The following is a 20,624-nucleotide window of genomic DNA, read 5'->3' on the forward strand; positions in this document are numbered from 1 at the left end:
TCATCAGTGACCTTGACAAGCAGTTTTAGTGGAGGGATAGAGGGGGGAACCAGCTGAAGTAGCGATATCAGAGACAGGAAATGTAGGCAGCTCTCTCCAGTAGCTTTGCTGTACAGAGCAGGAAAGAAATGGTGTGAAGAACCCTATCATGTAAGCTACTATTACAGTACAGTGGACACTTGAACATCATAAGTGATCGTTCCCCCCCCCCCCCGCCCCCATTTTACAACTTTCTTTTTCTATTTGATCTCAGCCAGGGACATACTGTTGGCTGGTCGTCAGCTGTGTGTATTTCCACATAGATACATTTACTAAGCATCAAAACATTTCACCTAGAGTACTTAGGGATTTTCCCACACTGGGAATTTGATGTTTAACCTTTCGACCACCCAACAAGCAAAACAAATGTTACTCCTTTTATCTTCGTAGAAGCTTTTAAATAAGCCTGAAGCCATTAGAGAAAGCAAGTGTAATACTTCCATGAACATTTTTTTTTTTAGTTAGAGTAAAAAATAGATGTGAATTGAGTCTCATATACATTTCATAGGTTTTTGCCCAGAAAATGTAAAATAAAAATCCACATTTAAGAGATAATGTGCTTTGTAATGTTTCATAAAATTTTGGTACAGTTACCAATATCAGGGCATAAAATTCTAAACTTCCTACATATAATCAAGTAAACTTTCTAATCATTCATTTTAAAACATTAATACTGATTTAATTTAATATAAAACATATTTTTAAAAAGAAAGTAATAAGGATGAATAATCTAAACAATTTTGGTTAATACAAATGGTTTTTATTTTTCCTTTTTCCATTCTTCATTTTCATGTCTGTTTCTTGGCTGCTAAGAGGTAATGCATTATACAGTGTTTAGATAATTGATATAATTGTCTCGAGTTACCTCTTTGGGATATTATCAGCTTGTAGGCATCAGTTTCTCTAATTGTCAAGTAGTGAATCCTTTATCTGGCATTTAATCTTGCCTCCCCAGGAAAACCAGACCTTACCACAGAGTAAATTTTCAAATTGCTGACCTGAAGTAACACGACACTATGCCTTGGCAGTGAACCTTTGCTTTCTGTTATTCTTAGGAGGAATAATGATATACTCTGTTGCCGGAAGGCCCTAGTTTCACTACCTTCAGAAGTAACATCTAAGTACAAGTTACAAAGATCTGAGTTTGGAAATTCCAGATAATGTAATTGCATTGACACATATTTTTATTTCCTTTGGAAAGATGAGATAATTTTTAAAGTGTAATTTTTATCATTTCTACCACTTCTTAAGCCACTGCTCTTATGTCAGCATATCCACAAAATACCTGAAAATGATCCCTACTCAATTTTATGAATAAATTGTGTGTGTTAGTTTACAGGTATGTTTAAAATTTTTATATCCATGAAATTCTCCATTTTTATAGGTAAGGAAACTGAGGTTAAAGAATTAGAATGCAGTTCACAATTTCTCAGTGTAACAAAAAAGATAGAGGTTTCTGGAGCTGGAAAGAAGATTTCCTAAACATTTGTTTAGCATACTTGAAAAGAATGTTAGTAAGTACCGTAAAATAATTTCCTAGAATATGTAAAATATAATTTCCTAGAAGGAGTAAAAGAAAAAGACAAATTTAAATTCTCTTCTACCTCTAGAGTTCTGTGATTTCATTTTTCTGTTGTGTTTTCTTACACTTAGAATAAAGATAATTGATGTGCCAGCTCTGAAACCCATGCTTGTATAGTTCTCAGTAGCAGTTTTGTGAGATCTTTTTGATATGAAAAATTCCATTTCCTCTATGAAATTTGCCACATATAAAAATATTGCAGTAGTACTTAAACTTAGGATGTCTGTATTCTCCTTTTCTCTGAAAATAACACCATAAAAATGTTCACATATCTAGTTAGAATATGCCCACATGAAACCCAAGAAATCATAATGTATTACATTTAATAAGATAATATTTGTTGAAATCACACTTATAATTTCATCTTTTAAAGTTTGATGATACTTTATTTTCAGAGTGAATTTTACTTTATTAATGAAAGAAATGAACTTGTTAGAATTTAAACAAGTTTATATATATAACTTTTGGGTAATTTTATATATTATTTGTTAAATTTTAGAGTTTTTAGTTCTTTTATTTGGATAGTTTGAGTAAAGCAGTCTGTCAATCAAATTTAGTTCAGGATCAACTGTTTTATAATCACATATCAAAATTTTAAAGGTCATCATCTTTTTACCTATAGACAGTTCAATTCAGTTTTTGTAAGTTAAACTTTTAGACGGTAGTTACTGTTCAGCCTCCCATAGATACTGTGGATAGGTTTGTGAAATGGAGCACAAAACATCTATTTACACTCAACTTCTCTCAATATTCAAGGATGGAGGACCAGAACCAATGTTTTCTTAATCTCACTGATTTTGTTTAGTGAAAAGGTCAGAGTTATCAAAGCGTTTTGCCGAATTTGGAAAAACAAAGCTGGGAGGGTGCAAGTGCAAGCATTACATTTCAAGTGAGTAGTGGCTGTGTTTAAGACTTTGGGAAGAAATACAATAAGCGCAGGATAAAATGTGTGGAAGTGTCAATTTAAGGTGAATCACAGTAGTCTAGTATTTCCTAAAAAATTAATTAAGGTCATTTACAAGTCTTACCTCCCAAGAGGCTACAGATGTGGTTTGTTTTGGAACTGTATCTCTCCAAGTCTTTGTTAAACATACTATATATAATTCTAATGTTTTTTCCCCTAGTCTTTATATTTCATGAGCCCTTGATGTTGTCACCAAAAGTTAGTGTGACAGAAAACTGCAAGCTGTTGACCATAATCTCTTCTCTTACCCCATAATAGTTAGAGCTGTGGATGCCAGATTCGTTATCCATTATCCTTTCACTTAAGTGACTAACTTCTCTTTGATTGACCACTTCTAGGCCTGGCCTATAAAAGCTCCTCACATGAACTTCTTCCATGCTGTCCTGCCCCACCTTGGTTGATAAAGGCAGTCATCATCACCCTGGGTCTCTGAATGAATGTGTGAATCAGCTTCCCGCTCCACCCCACCCCCCTCAAACCGTCCCATCCCACCCTGCAGACCTAGCATGTCCTTTTTAGAAATGAACACATTTCTGTTGTGTTTGAGCAATTACATTTGAGGAATTTAGCCCACCCTTTCTAATGTACTAGATAAAGAAAGGATTATTTGGTGAAGGCCTCGAGTTTTGAGAAGGAAAATAATTGTTTTTTGTTTGTTTATAAATTTTTTTATTCAAGTAGTCACCATACAATGTTATATTAGTTTCAGTTGTACAACCTAGTGACTCAACATTATTATAGGTCTTACAATGTGATCACCACACTAAGTCTAGTAACCATCTGCCACCATGCAAAGTAATCACAATATTATTGACTGTGATCCCCTTCACTTTTTCATCCATCTCCTCACCCATCTTCCCTTTGGCAACCACCAGTTTGTTCTCTGTTTTTGTTTTGTTGTGTTTGTTCATTTATGTGTGTGTTTTTTAAGATTATACATATAAGTGAAATACCTTCTAGGTTGATCCATATTGTCACAAATGGCAGGATTTCATTGTTTTTTGTTGTTGAATGATATCCCATTACATATATTACTAGAGGCCCGATGCACGAAATTCATGCAAGGAGCTCGGCCTTTGCAGCCCCAGCTGTCTCAGCTGGCCCTTGCAGCCCCAGCTTCGTCCAGAAGGTCACTCAGATGGTTGTCAGGACAGTCGTCCTGCTGTTCAGTCTAATTAGCATATTAGCTCTTTATTATATAGGATAATGTGTGTGTGTGTGTGTGTATGTGTGTGTGTGTGTGTGTGTATGCATGTATCACACCTTTTCCATTCATCTAATGATGGAGGAAAGTGATTGTTTTTTTATAACGATGAATTAAGTTTGTCAGCTGGACTGATCTGTACTCTCCTGGTATGAGAATTCAGCTGACCACCCACTTGTAAGTTTAACCTCTCCATAGACAGACACTAAGACCAATAGGAGACTATAAGTTTAAGATTAATGGGCAATTGGCCACTTTGACATTGTTAATGTAACTGACCCTATGATTTGGCCGCAGTCTTACGGATTCCTCTCTGATACCCCAGTGACTTTATGCCAATATCCAATGTACAACAGCTCTTTCTGAACTCAGGTTCCTCTTGATGTGGTCTATTCATCTCTTCTTTGAATAATGGATTTAAGCCAATTTGCCTGTTGCTTGAACCTCTGTGTATCCCCTGTATCCCTGGCTGAGGTCTATAGTTTGAGTCTTGTACTTGGTTCAGGATTGAGTCAAATAAATCATATGCTACCTCTTCTATACCTTTCTGTTCTGGCTTCTGTCCATTGCTGCCCTTCCTGAAATTTTCCTTGTAGCCAAAAGAATAATCTACTGAATTTGAGCTTCTTACAAATTATGTTTGTGTTTGCCTTTTTCTCCAACAATAACCAAGGACCTTTTCTATGTTTTAACTCTCAGTCTTCATTCAAATTTGAAGTATGTATTCGCCTCTTTCTGGCTTTCCCTAGTTCATACAATTATAAGATTCTCACCAGGTGCATTTATTCTTGTTATTCCTGTAGTCAAAAGTTAGAAGGACTTATGAATTTCATTCATGTTTTTTTAAAGATATTATAGAAGCAAAAATTACTCTTTATTGTTGAAAAGAATAGGTAATGTCAACCTATAGAAATTAAGAATTTTTCTTAATGAACATGATTTCTATAGCTTCTGTCGGTCTCTTCCGTGTGGTTCACAAATTGTACTTTATTGATTTGGAAAGGCTTATTTTTTAAGCACATGATACTGAATCTATCTATCTACTAGTATATAAAAGGCTAATATGCAAACTATACCCTTGGGAGTTCGACCTGGAAACCAGGAGTTTGATCGCTCGTTATGACATGCGCTGACCACCAGGGGGCATCGTGGAACATGGCGGGTGACCAGTGGCGGTGGCAGGGTGCTGAGGGAGAGAGGGAATGAAGAGGCGGGGGGTGTGGGGGTGGGGGGCGGGGGGCAGGGAACTTGATCGGCCCTGATTGCTGGCCAGGCATAGGTACCCTACCTGTACATGAATTTCGTGCACCGGGCCTTTAGTTTATAATAGACTTTCATTTTATCAATTAATGTTTTAACAACTACATGGATATAATTCAGGTTTTTTTACTTTCAGGTTAACTTTCCCATTCTCTTTAGGTACATTATACTTACTCATGAGTTTTTATTGGCAATTTGTGATGAAAAAAGTATCATTTACTGAGACAGTATATACTATTGAAAGATAGGTTAATTTTATGCTTCAAAAATTAAAATATATAATGGATTTAAGCAAGCAAAAAAAGGTATTAAAGTAGATCAGCCAGTGAATATAGGTGTACTTAACCTGCTCCTTATAATATAAGGATTATACCCACATATTCATGCCAGTGTGCTCAAGGTAAATGGCTGTGCATACATTTTTTTTAAAGCCTCAGAACATTGATGTGATATAAGATCATTGTCATGTGTAGGTAAGCAAGACTGCCAAGAGGTGGTTCATAAACTGGTTTGAATATCATTTTCCACCTTTATTGATTGATTATTGGTTTCTGAATGTTCATAACAGTGATGTTAACTCTTCAGAAGGTTTAGATTTATTCAAACTTTGGAAAATTCAAAGGTATATCTGAAGCTTTGAAAGGTCTGAGTTTCTCCTGACATTTGGTAGACTGCTGATCTGATGCTGTCCCCTTCCTCAAAGATTCTAGTATTTCAGGTTAGATATTCTCAGCTGAACTTCATGGACTGCTGCTCCATGTCTGCCTCCTAAAAAACCGTAAAGTTTAACTTGATTAGAACTCTACCACAGTAAAAAAATGTATCAAATTCGTCATTTGTGCTTTTATATCATTAGTTAAGAAAATAGTCTATTCGTGAACTATAGGGAACGAAGCATGTAAACTATGGAAAGGTTTGAAGTTAGTTAGAAGTGATTAAACCAAGCTTACTTATTGATATTTTTCCCTAAAACAGTTTTCGATAAAGAAGTAATCTTCCAATTGACTATTTTATAATTGATTCATTTGTTATAAGTAGGCACACTATATTCATTCATTCAACCAAATATCTGTTGAATGAATGAATAAAATCACAGTTCATTAGTTGAAATTCATATTGGAAACTAATAATAGTCCAAAGTTAATGTAATTAATAGAGTTTTGTCCACTAACTTTTGAGTTTTTCTTTGGGAATTTCTGTTTATGCTTCTACTTGCCCAACACATTTTAATTTTGGTTTGAGGACTCTATTCTGGTAAAAAGGTAAGGAAACAAGAGGACCAAATGAACTCTATGAACAATTCTAACTCTAAACTCGTTTATTTTTGGTGAACAAAGGAGACTAAGTAAACACCCATTCCTAATTTAAGGTAGAAGATAATTATCAGAACCAATAGCAAACATTGTATTTAGTGGCAATTCATTAGAAGCATTCTCTTCAAAACATGGAACAAGATAAGCATGCTTAATATTACTGATGCTATTCAGCATCATTTTTAGAGACCTAGACCGTTAAGTAGGTGTGGCAATGAAAATGAGATATAAATATTATAAAGGATAAGCTACATATCTGTCACTATTTTGAAAGAACTTATGATTCTCTACTTAGAAAATCCAAGAAGAAAGTTATTAAATTAATGAAGGAATTTAGTCACGATAGTTGGATACAGAGCAAATATACCAAAGTCAGTTGCTTCACCATGGAACCTTTTTCCAGTGAAACCTTTTATTCCTATTACATTTCAGTTGGTTAGAGGGAGAACAACTGAAGTGTAATAGTAATAAAAGCTTCCATTCCCAAGTCACAATTACACAGAAACTATACAAGATATAAGAGTAAATCTACAACAAATATCTAAAACTTGTGAAGAAAACTGAAAAACTTTACTGAAAGACATAGTTGAAGACCTGAATACATGGACTTCCACGTTCCCAATTTGGAAAAATCAAGTCTTCCTAAATTATACCAAAATTCAGTGTCATTCCACAGAAAACAATGTTTTTTTAAAATTTGACACATTGATTTTGAAGTGTACTTTGAAGAAAAAATGCATTTCAATCATCATAAATATTTTAAAAGGATTGACAATAAGATGGCATTTTGCTTTACTAATGTCAAATATATAACCAAAAGCTGTATTCATTTAAAACATTATAGCCCAGCCAGTGTGGCTTAATGGTTGAGCATCAGACCCATGAGCCAGGAGGTCACAATTCGATTCCCAGTCAGGGCACATGCTTGGATGGCGGCCTTAATCCCCTGTAGGGTGCGTGCAGGAGGCAGCTGATCAATGATTCTCTCTTATTGATGTTTCTATCCCTCCTCTCTCTCTGAAATCAATAAAAACATATTTAAAAAACAATAACACTATGACATTTGAGTAGGAAGAGACAAATAAGTAAGTGGAAGAGAATAGAGAACATAAAAACCTACCAAGTATTGATTTCCTGTTATGCTCTTTATCCCATCCATTCTCCCACCAAGTAAGCCAGATTATCCTATGAGATGATAACTAGACTGATCTAGGATCAGGCGAGTTTAATGGGATTTCATGAGAAAATTAATTTTTACTTTTTACCAGACCCGGTTTCATTTCAGCAGTGCCAATGTGTGTTATTACACTACTAGAGGCCCGGTGCACGAATTCATGCACGGGTGGGGTCCCGAGGACGCTATTGGCCCTCTGAGTGGGCAGTGCGATGCCCTTACAGGCCCAGGATCTGGATCCGTCGAGCTGACATTCGCACTGGTTGTCAGGAGCCACCTGGTGTCCGCTTTTATATCCTTTCTTCCTTGCGGAGTTTCTAGGGAGGGGAAGCGGTCGTGGTTCGCAAGGCCAACTTCCAGGAGGCCAGCGGCACTGGTCCATCAGTGCCTGGCCCATTCTCTGGAGATTGGACATGCAGGACTACTGAGGGAGTAAGTGGCTGCTGCCGGGTTGGTGGGCCACTGGGATGGGTCTGTCAGCTGAGCTGCGCTCCCTCTGTGGGAGCGCACTGACCACTAGGGCACAGCTCCTGCATTGAGTGTCTGCCCTTCTGGTGATCAGCGCATGTCATAGCGACTGGTCCACTGTCTGCCCCCTGGTGGTCAGTGCACGTCATAGCGAGTGGTTGAGAAGCCTTAGAATATCATCAGCATATTACACTTTGATTGGTTGAACGGACGACTGGATGACCGGACACTTAGTGTATTAGGCTTTTATTATATAGGATCATATGCTTCCCCTTTTAATCTGGGAAACAATTAGGGTGGTGCTAAATTGACTTGTGGTCACTTAATGCTGTTATAAAAAATGATGGTTACTTTTGCTGAGGCCATAGTGTGTAGAATTTATGCAGTAGAATTTTAATGAAAACCTTTAAATCTACTTGGTAGATTTCTTCTGATACTCATTCTCAGGTAGTTAAAGAATACAAAATTATTCTACAGTTCTGCCCATTTTCTCTTACTTTCTCTTACTATAGGATGGGTTAGAGGCAAACATCACAGGCCATTACTGTAAAATTTTAGGGAAGAAGAGCGTGTTTGAAAAGGTAGTGGACATGACTGTATGTGAAACATTAGCAGTGGTTCTCAACCCTTCTAATGCCACGACCCTTTAATACAGTTCCTCATGTTGTGGTGACCCCCAACCATAAAATTATTTTCATTGCTACTTCATAACTATAATTTTGCTACTGTTATGAATCGTAATGTAAATATCTGATATGCTATATGTATTTTCCGATGGTCACGACCCACATGTTGAGAACCGCTGCATTAGCGGGAGAACAACAGGATTTGCTAATTGATTGTTAGAAGTGAAGGAGGAGGAGGAGTTGCCTGCATTAGCTCATAGAAGGGGGATCACATTACCAGTTGCAGTGGTCCAGCAGGTTTGGCGTGCTGGACACACGATAGACTGAGCCTAAGGAAGGGCAGCTCAGTGAGAAAACAGGCACTTGTGAGCACCAAAAGTCACAGATCAAGCCCATATTAGGCCATAGCAAACAGAGAGATATAGGCAAAAATTGTGGTTCAGGATCTTAGACTGAGGCATGGCTTCAGATGCTGGTGCAAAAACAGCGTCACAGGGAGAGGTCCTCTAGGAAACTCACTGGAGAAGAGGTGTCTGGGGCCACGGAGGCCTAAGGAAAGGGCCAGCAAGAAGAAGCAGGAATGTAATTTGTGGTCACAGACGAGATTGGGCTCCCTGCCCTGGGATATAAGTGTAAAAGGGGACTTAGGATAGTAGACTGATCCCTGAGGAGTGTTCAGGGAGATTACTGCCCATTCTTGATACTGAGTTGTTCATTGTCTCACTTCTCACCCTTGGCAGAGTAAAAATGATTTCCTAATTCCTATGGCTTACCTGAGCATTGTTATTAATATACTGCTGATCTACTTGCCTCTGGTACCAGGTTGCTTTATCTCTGTGAAGCACTATTTTAAGAATCTCCCTAAAGCCATTTGTTTTCTGTCAGATTAAATTCCAGTGCTTTACTCTAGAACTCAGAGATTATTGTCAATTTACCTATCTTTTTCTATGAATGCAAATCCTATGCTCCAGGAAGATTATTACTACAAACATTTACTATGAAGTAGTATACACTTATTAAAAATGACCTACTGAACTATTTAGTGACTTGGGAAAATGGCCCTGAACTATAATAATAGAAGTGTAATATGGTAATTAGACCAGACAGCCGAATGACCTTCCAGACGACCTTCCAGACAAAACTGGGGCTGTGAGGGCTGAGGCAAGCTGCCGCAGCTGTGAGGGCCAAGCCCCCTTGCATGAATTTCATGCATCGGGCCTTTTGTATAGTAATAAGTTAAGAAGATCAGATTGCTGAACAGTATAGTATAATCCCCCTTTTTTTAAATATATATTTTATTGATTTTTTACAGAGAGGAAGGGAGAGGGATAGAGAGCTAGAAACATCGATGAGAGAGAAACATCGATCAGCTGTCTCCTGCACACCCCACACTGGAGATGTGACTGCAACCAAGGCACATGCCCCCTACTGGAATCGAACCTGGGACCCTTCAGTCCACAAGCTGATGCTCTATCCACTGAGCCAAATCAGTCAGGGCAGTATAATCCCCCTTTTTTTTTGCCAAAAAAGAAAACAAAAAATTTATATCTATAAATTTCTGAAGTTCTGTCTTCTAAATTATCAACACTAATAAAAGAGAAAAATGGTAATTGGCGTACGACGATACCCTTTTCATTGGCTAATCAGGGCTATATGCAAATTAACTGCCAACTAAGATTGGCAGTTAACTGTCAACAAGATGGCAGTTAATTTGCACATGTAGGCACAATGCAGGGAGGCGAAAGGGAAAGCAGGAAGAAGCCCCCTGCCACTGACAGTGATCGGAAACCCAGGGGGGAGCTAAGAGCTGGGGGGCAGGGCAAAGGTGGCCCTGGGGCCGCCTTTGCCCTGCCCCCCAGCCATGATCATAGAATCAGGTGCCTTTTCCGCCTTGGCCAGTGATAGCAGGAAGTAGGGGTGGAGCCAGCGATGGGAGCTGGGCACAGCCGAAGCTGGCAGTCCCAGGAGCTAGGGGCCCCTTGCCTGGGCCTAAAGCGAAGTCCACGATCGCGGGGCCGCTGCAGCTGCGGGTCCCTGCTGCCTGGGCCGGACGCCTAGGCCAGAGGCGTCAGGCCTGGGCAAGGGGCCGATCCTGTGATTGGAGGGTGATGGGGGTCAACGCCTGAGGGCTCCCAGTATGTGAGAGGGGGCAGGCTGGGCTGAGGGACACTCCCCCCCCACACACACACCCAGTGCACGAATTTCGTGCACCGGGCCCCTAGTATACAATAATTATCTCACTTTTATAATCAGGAAAATAATCCTTCTGTTAAAAAATTAATTTGTTATAGTTCAGAGAGAAAATAAATAACAGGGTAAAGACTGCAAATTAAGGAAAACAGAAGAGACTTCCTTCTCCTGCTACGCACACTTCTTCTAATTCTGTTCATCTTAACCCTAGAGAGATTTCAGAATGACTGTTGGTAGTAACTGTACTATAGTGATCTAGAGTTAGCAACTTTAGATGGTGTTACCACTAAATGGTGTCTTTAGTGGTAGTCATGAACACCCTATCAGGGTTTCACTTTTTAAAGAAAATGAATAACTACAATGAATAAGTTTCTAATTAAATAAATATGCCTATATAAAGAGTGCATAGTAGGCATTCTACCTTTAGAATAGTGATTTTCAACCTATGTGCTGCAAGAATTTTTAAAACATGCAATATCTGACCTCTTTTCCCTTAGATTGTCACGTGAAAAAAATGATGACAGCTCAACAATAGCCATCTGGTGTGAATGAATCAAAATTATACCTTTTTTTGGTCAGATTGGCAAAAAATATATTTTTTGGTGTGCCACAGATTTTAGTAACTAGTTTATGTGTACCATGAGATGAAAAAAGTTGAAAATCTCTGCTCTAGAGAAACTACTAGCTCAGAAATTTAATGTTCTTTAAGACTAAAACTGAAGAAATAAATTACATGTCCTTCAAAGTTCCAGTTTAAAATCTTCAGGCTGTTAATAACATTCATTGTAGAATCTTTGAAGTATTAATTCATTGTACTTATGTGGACAGTCTATAATAATAAAAGGGTAACATGCTAGCCAAAACCGGTTTGGCTCAGTGGATAGAGCGTCGGCCTGCGGACTGAAAGGTCCCGGGTTCGATTCCGGTAAAGGGCATGTACCTGGGTTGTGGGCACATCCCCAGTAGGGGATGTGCTGGAGGCAGCTGATCGATGTTTCTCTCTCATCGATGTTTCTAACTCTCTATCTCTCTCCCTTCCTCTCTGTAAAAAATCAATAAAATATATTTAAAAAAAAAAAAAGGGTAACATGCTAATTAGACCAGACGTCATTCCAGAAGTCCTTCCTGACAAAGTCAGGGCTGCAGGGAAGCCAGCCCAGGTCCGGGGGTCCACAGGTGGCCGAGGAGGGAAGCCAGCCCAGTCCGGCAGCCAGCGCGCGGCCAGAGGAGGGAAGCCTGGTCCTGGGTGCTGGAGGGAAGCCAGTGCCAGCAGCCCAGGGAAGGAAGGCCTACTCTTGCATGAGTTTTCATGCATTGGGCCTCTATTTAATTTATAAATTTAATTTATAAAATGATTCAGTTCTTCAAAAGACAATATTTTCAAATTTTCATTTACTCTGTTAATTCACTTTTAGCACAATTAAAAGCATTTACAATCTAAAAGGAGATGTTATTTCACATAGTTGAAACTTTTTTACTTTCTTTAGGTAGCAATTGGCAGAACAGACATTGAAGACTTAGACCTCTATGCTACATCTCGGGAAAGGCGGTTTCGTTTGTTTGCCTCTATAGAATGTGAAGGGCAGTTATTCATGACTCCGTATGATTTTATTTTGGCTGTTACAACAGATGAGCCCAAACGTAAGTATATTTTTAAAAATACCTTAATAATTTTATAAGATTGTTTAATCTCTAGTGTGGAGCAGTATAAGTTTTTCAGAACAACTAACCAAGTAATGTATTTCAGAAGACATTATGCTATACAGTGTTACCAGACTAATAGTTCTTACAAACTCCTATTGGTATCTCTTCTCTTTTCAGAATTTTTCAGTTGTTCCCTTTCTTAGTACATTAAGCTTAAACACCACCTTCACTCTTAAAATGCTTTATAACTTCATATTCTTTAAACTTATATTCTGCCTAGTCAATTTTTACATCCAGCCTAAACAGAGTAATTCAGAGGACTGGCTTCTGCCTATATCTTTTATATTTGTCATCGCTCCTGCAGTATAAGTATAGGCTGATTGTTTTTCACCTTTCCATGTGCTGGGCAGTGGCTCTCAAACTTTTTGGCAATATATACATTTTTGCAGACTTCTTTAATATCTGACTTAATAAAGGATAGTTGGATTCTCATATCTGCTTTTGTATTCAGTATGTTGCAATATGTTGTTTTTCATGAAGTATGTGAGCAAAATCTGCCTCACAGATATAAAAGTAGCAAAAGTATTTTGAAATTAGACTGACTAGTGTTTAAACTTTGGCATTCATTTAGTAGCTTTGAGAACTTGGTTAACGTATTCAATCTTCTGTTTCCTCATTTAAAGAGCTAAAAATAAAAATAGCCTTGTGAGGTTTTTTGAGGATTAAATATATCAGTTGTACTTAGTGTAATACCTGACACACAATAATCCTATATAATAAAAGTGTAATATGCAAATCAACCGAAAGGTGGAACAACCGGTTGGCGGGGGGCAGGGCCAGCAAGCAGGCAGTGCCAGGCCAGACAAGGCACGTGCAAGTGGGCAGAGAGAGGGGCCGGCGATGGGGGGGTCGGCGACCAGCGATGGCAGAGGGGTGATTGGGGGGGATGGGGACGGCCACTCGCTGGCTGGTGCCATCCCCTGATCAGCCCTCTGGTCGCCTCCCACAGAGGGAGGCCAGGCTTAGGCCCCCTCCGGGCCTCTAGTTGCTTAATAAATGTTAGTAGATATTATCATCATCATTATCGCTTGAATTTGTAACCATGATTTAAACACTTTTTTAAAATATATTTTACTGATTTTTTACAGAGAAGAAGGAAGAGGGATAGAGAGCTAGAAACATCGATGAGAGAGAAACGTTGATCAGCTGCCTCCCACACACCTCCTCCTGGGGATGTGCCCGCAACCAAGGTATATGCCCTTGACCAGAATTGAACCTGGGACCTTTCAGTCTGCAGGCCAACGCTCTATCCACTGAGCCAAACTGGTTAGGCTAAACATTTTTTTATATATAATTTTATGGTGATATCAATAGGAAAAAAAAGGTATCCTATGTAAACATTTGCTCAATAATTATAGTACAAAGTAAACATCAGTTGGGGTATACATCTGATTGTTGTTGATTATAACTTTGTGTTTGAAATTGAGAAAATTTCTTATTTTACCTACTTAAATGGAACCTAAAAGGTGAATGTCCCTTCTAGAACTAAAATAAGTAATTATTTTTCTCATATAGCTTCAAATATTATTTTAATTTTAGTTTTAAAAGATGTATTATTAAAAAATTAGACATACATAAAAATACTAAAAATACAATGAATATCAACCTATAGCTTTAAGAAATAAAATATATCCAATAGAATTGAAGTCCCTTTTCCTCCAAGTTTTATATATATATATATATATATATATATATATATATATATAGTAACTACATATTAAATAAGGAGTTTAGAAAATCAGAAAATCCTTTGAAGAACAATCTTAATAGCTCTTTAGTCTTTATAAGAAAAAGCTAATAATATTGGACATGGTGACATATCCGGCAGAATGAATATGTCTTTTGTGAATAATTTACCCTGGAGATCTCATAAACCCTACAAAACTCAAGAGTGTTTCTAACTTCCTCTTTTGATAAATAGCTTCTGAACATTACATCAGAGCATGTGCATGTACTTTTGTGCCATTTATTTTTCTTCTTTTTTTTTGTTATATTTCAAAAGCAACAGAGTATTATTTACATTGTTCTGCTTATTATGAAAAGGAGGATGTCTTTTAAAGTGAATGTATATAGTATCATAATTAAGGTTAACTGCTGAATTCAACTTTATAGGCCTGTGATTTTAATCACTTGATTATATGTTTGTATAAACTATCTTGAGTAAAGAAAGGATGTTGTTTCTACATAGAGAAGAAATCTATCTGCCTAAAAATCAGATTGCTAAATTTTAGAACATACTTCCTTTGTATTTTAAGATGATGTATTGACTAAAAAAAAGAAAGTTATTTAGAAAAAAAAAAAACCTTTCTTATAATCTTGAATTTGATATATTGTTTACATTAACTATGGTTAATTATATAGAAATAACAACATCGCCATGTAGGGATATTATTGGTTGTCATTATTGTAATGTAGTTAGGATACTTAATATTTACCAGTTCCTAATTAAGCTGTTTAATAGGAATTAATCCCATATAAACATGAGGTTAGTCATTAGATATTCACAGTGTTCAAATCTGAGCAAAGGAAACAGCAGTATGACTCACATTTATTTCAATATTATAAGATTCATAGTTTTTGATATCTTCAGGAGTGTGAAGAGGAATCAGAAAAAGAAAGTGATCACTGGTATTTTATTCAACTACTAGAGGCCCAGTACACGAATTTGTGCACCAGTGGGGTCCCTCAGCCTGGCCTGCGGGATTGGTCCGAAACTGGTTCGCCAACATCCCCCAAGGGGTCTTGGATTGTGAGAAGGCACAGGCCAGGCTGAGGGACCCCACTGGTGCACGCTCGGGGCTGGGGAGGGAGGGACACGGGAGGTTGGCCAGCCACAGAGGGACTGTGGAGGGCTCCAGGGCATGTCTGGCCCATCTCACTCAGTCCCTATCAGCTGGACCCCAGCAGCAAGCTAACCTACTGGTCAGAGCATCTGCCCCCTGGTGGTCAGTTCACATCATAGCGACTGGTAAACCAGTCAACTGTCTGCCCCCTGGTGGTCAGTGCACGTCATAGTGAGCAATTGAGCAGCCTTAGCATATCATTAGCATATTACAGTTTGATTGGTTGAACAGCCAACCAGATACCTTAGCATATTATGCTTTTATTATATAGGATAATATTTTTAGCAGAGAAGAATGGAAAACAGGATGAGACTCCCTACCTCACATTACTTGCTCTCTCCTTCATCTCTTTTACCTTTGTCCCTATCCTTCCCATTCACCCTAGAGAGACCTGACCTTTTAATTATAATCAGCGATAGTAACATAGTAGACAGCATGGGTAATGCCTTAAAATTATAGTTTATGTTAATATTTTATATTCTATGAATATTTAATACCACTATTTGTGTTTTTAAGACCATAGGATGTTTAACATTAAGTTAACTTATTTTATAAATCTAGAAATACACAAAGTTAGATAATAATTATGGAAAATGTGTTTCCTATTCAAATTATTTATTATAGTTTATAGTACATGAAACAAAAACATACCATAAATAAAATACCTTGGATCCAAATCTTGAGAAACATTGCCTTTTAGATATAAAGCTGGGTTTTAGGAGTTATGGTTCTTTTATAGTTACTGAATTTAGATCTATATGACATTAAGTATTATCTAATTCTTATATATTTGTTTATTATAGTTGCTAAAACATGGAAGTCACTTTCCAAACCGGTAAGTTAAAGCTCTTGGTATACATACACATTCATTCATTCAGTCTCTCTTTCTCTCTCTCTCGATCTCTCTCTCTCTCTCTCGATCTCTCTCTTTCTCTGTCACACACACACACACACACACTCTCTCACACACACATACAATTTGGTATATATATTTTCTAGAAATTAAATCACATCCAGGAACCATTTGAAGATGTGGATCAGTGGTAACTCTCATGTGTGAATGTAAGTTGGCATACCCACTTTGGAAAAACAGTTTGGCAGTATCTACTAAAACTAAAGATCCACATATTCTATACCTAGTAGCTCTACTCCTGGGCTTAAGTTCTACAACTGTGCATGCATATATACCTAGTAAGCTTACACTTGAATATGCCCTATGATCCAATAATTTCACACCAGTGTATGTATCCAGAAAAACTTCCATATATGCAGGAAAGATTGATAGGAATGGCCATAGATTGTTCATGTTGGCCGACAAGACTGTGATACAATATCAACAGTAGAATTGACAAATGAGTTTTGATATAGTCATACAGTGAATACTATATTAACAGTGAAAACAAATGAACTATAGCAATGCTTTTACTAGCTGAATCTCAGAAACCATGACAAAGTAAGCAATTCAAAAATACATAAAGTATAATTCCATTTGTATAAATTTCAAAACTGGGGAAATGAAACCATACTGTAAAGGATACATTCATAGGTGGGAAAATACCTACCTGAGGAATGATAAACTTAAAATTAAAGACAATATTTATCTCTGGGAGAGACGGAGGGAATATTATAAGTGAGGGATGCAGAGAGGCTACTTTGAAATTTTAGGAATATTTTCTGTAAAGTTAGATATAATGCAAATATGTGTCCTGTCACAACTACTACTTACTGACTACAGGTGTAAGCTAAGGCAGTGCATTACTTTGCTAAGGCTGCCATAACAAATACCACAGTCTGGGTGGCTTAAACAACAGAAATTTATTTTCTCATAGTTCAGGAGGTTGGAAGTTTAAGATCAAGATGTTGGCAGGCTTGTTCTCTCTTGAGGCCTCTCTCCTTGGCGTGTAGATGGCCGTCTCCCTCTGCCGTCTTCACATCTTTCCTCCTTGTGTGCCTGTGCTAATCCCTGCTTATAGGGGACCAGTCACATTGCATTAGAGCCCGCCGTAATGACCTCATTTAATCATGTTTACTCCTCTTTAAAGGTTCATCTCCAAACACGATCATATTCTGAAGTGCTGACAGTTAGGACTTCAGATGTGAATCGGAGGTAGACACAACTTAGCCTATAACTTATCGTATGACCAAAAAAAAAAAGAAGGCTCTAAGGATTGGAACTGTAGCAAACAATATTATTGAGAGAAACATATAAAAATACATAGATTTCGAATTTATTCAAATTTAGTACAAGTTTAATAAGGTTGCTGCTGCATATAACATTCTTGAACCAAAGTGAATAAAATATTTCTGCACCAGCAATAGCAACTGTATTATCAAATAAGATACATTTTACCATAGCAAGAAAAACTATTAGATACTTAGTGTACCTAGCAGAGGTACAGATGGATATATATATAAATAAATGTATTGAGGTGGGATTGGTTAGTAAGGTTATATAGGTTTCACGTGTACGTTTCTATGATACATGATTGTATATTGCATTGTGTGCCCACCACCCAAAGTCAGACCAACTTTCGTCACCATATACTTGCCCCCTTTACCCTTTACTACTCCCTACACCCCCTTCCCTCTGGTAACCATCATACTGTTGTCTGTGTCTATGAGTTTAAGTTTTATATCCCACATATGAGTGAAATCATATGGTTCTTAGCTTCTTCTGACTGACTGACTTTGCTTAGCATAATTTTCTCAAGATCTATGCATGTTGTTGCAAATAGCAGTATTTCATCTTTTCTTATGGCTGAGTTGTATTCCATTATGTGTATGTACCACATCTTATTTATCCAATCCTCTATTGAAGGACACTTGGGTTGTTTCCATGTCTTGGCCACCGTGAATAATGCTGCAATGAGCATGGGGGTGCATATATCTTTACGAATAAAAGTTTTCAAAAATTTTAGGGTAGATACCTAGAAGAGGGATTGCTGGGTCATATGGTAATAACTCTGTCCTTAATTTTTTGAGGAACCTCCATACTGTTTTCCATAGTGGCTATACCAGTTTACATTCCCACCACCAGTGAATGAGGGTTCCTTTTCTCCACAACCTTTCAACACTTGTTATTACTTGTCTTGTTGATAATAGCCATTCTAACAGGTGTGAGGTGGTATTCCATTGTAGTTTTGATTTGCATTTTCCTAATAGCTGGTGAAGTTGAGCATATTTTCATTTATCTGTTGGCCATTTATATGTCTTCTTAGGAGAAGTCTTTGTTCAGGTCCTCTGCCCATTTATAAATTGGATTGTTTGTTTTTATTTTGTTGAGTTGTATGAGTTGTTTATATATTTTAGGTATTAAACCCTTGTCATGGCTGTTGTTTGCAGATATCATCTCCTATTTGGATGGTTGGCTTTTTGCTTTGTTGTCACTTTCTTTTGCTCTACAGAAGCTTTTTAGTTCAATATAGTCCCATTCATTTACTTTTGCCTTTACTTACTAATTTTCATGTAATGTATGTATATTAACTGTATAATAACACAAAATTATACTCATTTAAGAAAATTATATGAATCCTTTAAAAGGCAACTATAATTCTAGGTAACTGAGTTCAATCCATCAAGTATTTATTTTGTTCCTATTTGCAATGCTGCAATATAATTCTGACACTAACTACCCGGAGTTATTGTCAGACTCAACAGGTTTAAGGACCCAGCCCCCAATAAGACTGCCTTCATTTCAGATGCCAGCTGCAAATTCAAGGTTCCCAGGCCACCCATACTTCTGACCAGTTGGCTACAAGTCCATGCAGTTCCCACAACTCACCTTAAGTTCAGTAATTTGCTAGTCTGCCTCATTAGGACTGTGGAATCTTCTACACTTAAAATTACAGTTTATAATTATTATAAGGGACACAAATAAGGACCAGCCAAATGATGATCACATAGGGCAAGGTATGGGACGGCCTCAAACACAGAACTGCTGTGCCCTCTCCCCATAGTCTCAGGTATGTCACCCTCATGTCACATCAGTGTATTCATCAACCTGAAAGCTACACTGAGCTTGGGAGTTTCATTGCATAAGTATGATTGATTGGATCATTGGCCACATGATTAAACTCAGTCTCCAGTCCCTCTCCCTCCCCCTCAGAGGTTGCCTAGCTTAAAGCCCCAACGCTTTAATCATATGGTTGTTCTTTCTGGTGATCAGCATCCTAGCCTAAACTCAGGTGTGACGCATGGATATAGAGTCTCCCTCCCAGGAATCTGGGACAAAGGCATCAACTTATTTATTATACAACACTACTATAATATAAGAGACTAAGATAGGTACCAGAGAGGGGAGAGAGATTCCCAGCCTGAACAGAAAATAGATTTTAATAAAATTTAACAGTGTTTAAATTTAACAGAAGACAAAGAAATGAGTGTGTCTGTTGGATGATCTATATCAGAAGAAATTAAATTATTACTAAAATAAACTGCTTAAAGTCAGTCAGGATCTGCCAGTCATTTACTAGTTGTGTGACCTCGGGTGAGTTGTGTTTTTTAAGACTCAGTAAAATATACAAAATGAGGATTGCCTTTTAAAATTAAATGAGATCTTGTAATAGCCCCATTGAGGGCACTCAGTGACAGGTAGCTATGCTTTTGTGGTCTTAAACGCTGGCCAAATACATGGGAACAGTTAAAATGAAAGAGAAGTTAATATATAATAGAGATGATAAAAATTAAGTGTAGAAAATGCATTTAAAATGTTTTTAAATCTCTTGCTCTAACAAAAATATTTGTTTAGTGTTGTGTAAACAGTAAATACCCCAGCTTTTCATCATTATTCATACCTGAAGTTTTACCTCTCTGCCATTGCTACCCATTACCTGCAGTGCAGAGACCACACCATGAAGGAAAGGAAAGCCAGGATTCACAGGCAGACTTCAGAGAGTCCCTAAAGCCCCTAAAAATACCTCTCCTGTCTTTGGCATCCAGGGATTTCTTATTTGCATGCTAACTCCACTTTGTAATGAAAAGGATGATTTCTAAATGTCACAGAACATTTTCAGGTAAAATTATATCAGGAAGGGTTTGTCTAAAGTGCTTCTAAACTCAAATATGCATAAAAGTCTCCTGGGCATCGTGTTGAAAACACAGATTCTGGTTCAGCAGGCCTGAGAGGGAACTGAAGGTCTGCATCTCTAACAACCCCCCCGTAATGCTTGGGCTACTGGACTTTGAGGAGCAAGAATCAGACCTAGAAATAGAAGTGGTTTCTAGTGTTTTCTTCAGTGTGTTATTTAGCAGACTAATT

The 20,624-nt window shown here is 37.6% G+C and overlaps 1 protein-coding gene across 2 annotated transcripts in view; it reads left to right on the forward strand.

Moving 5' to 3' along the window:
* MICU3 (mitochondrial calcium uptake family member 3) overlaps nt 1–20,624 on the forward strand; it is a 79,153-nt gene that overhangs the window by 16,202 nt on the left and 42,327 nt on the right. For both annotated transcript variants that reach the window (XM_059685558.1, XM_059685557.1), the window contains exons 2-3: nt 12,308–12,461; nt 16,171–16,202. In XM_059685558.1, coding sequence (XP_059541541.1) covers nt 12,308–12,461; nt 16,171–16,202 — 186 coding nt within the window. The remainder of the gene's footprint in view (nt 1–12,307; nt 12,462–16,170; nt 16,203–20,624) is intronic.

This window comes from Myotis daubentonii, chromosome 2 (genome assembly GCF_963259705.1).
Source record: "Myotis daubentonii chromosome 2, mMyoDau2.1, whole genome shotgun sequence".
In the NCBI taxonomy this organism is placed as follows: domain Eukaryota; kingdom Metazoa; phylum Chordata; class Mammalia; order Chiroptera; family Vespertilionidae; genus Myotis; species Myotis daubentonii.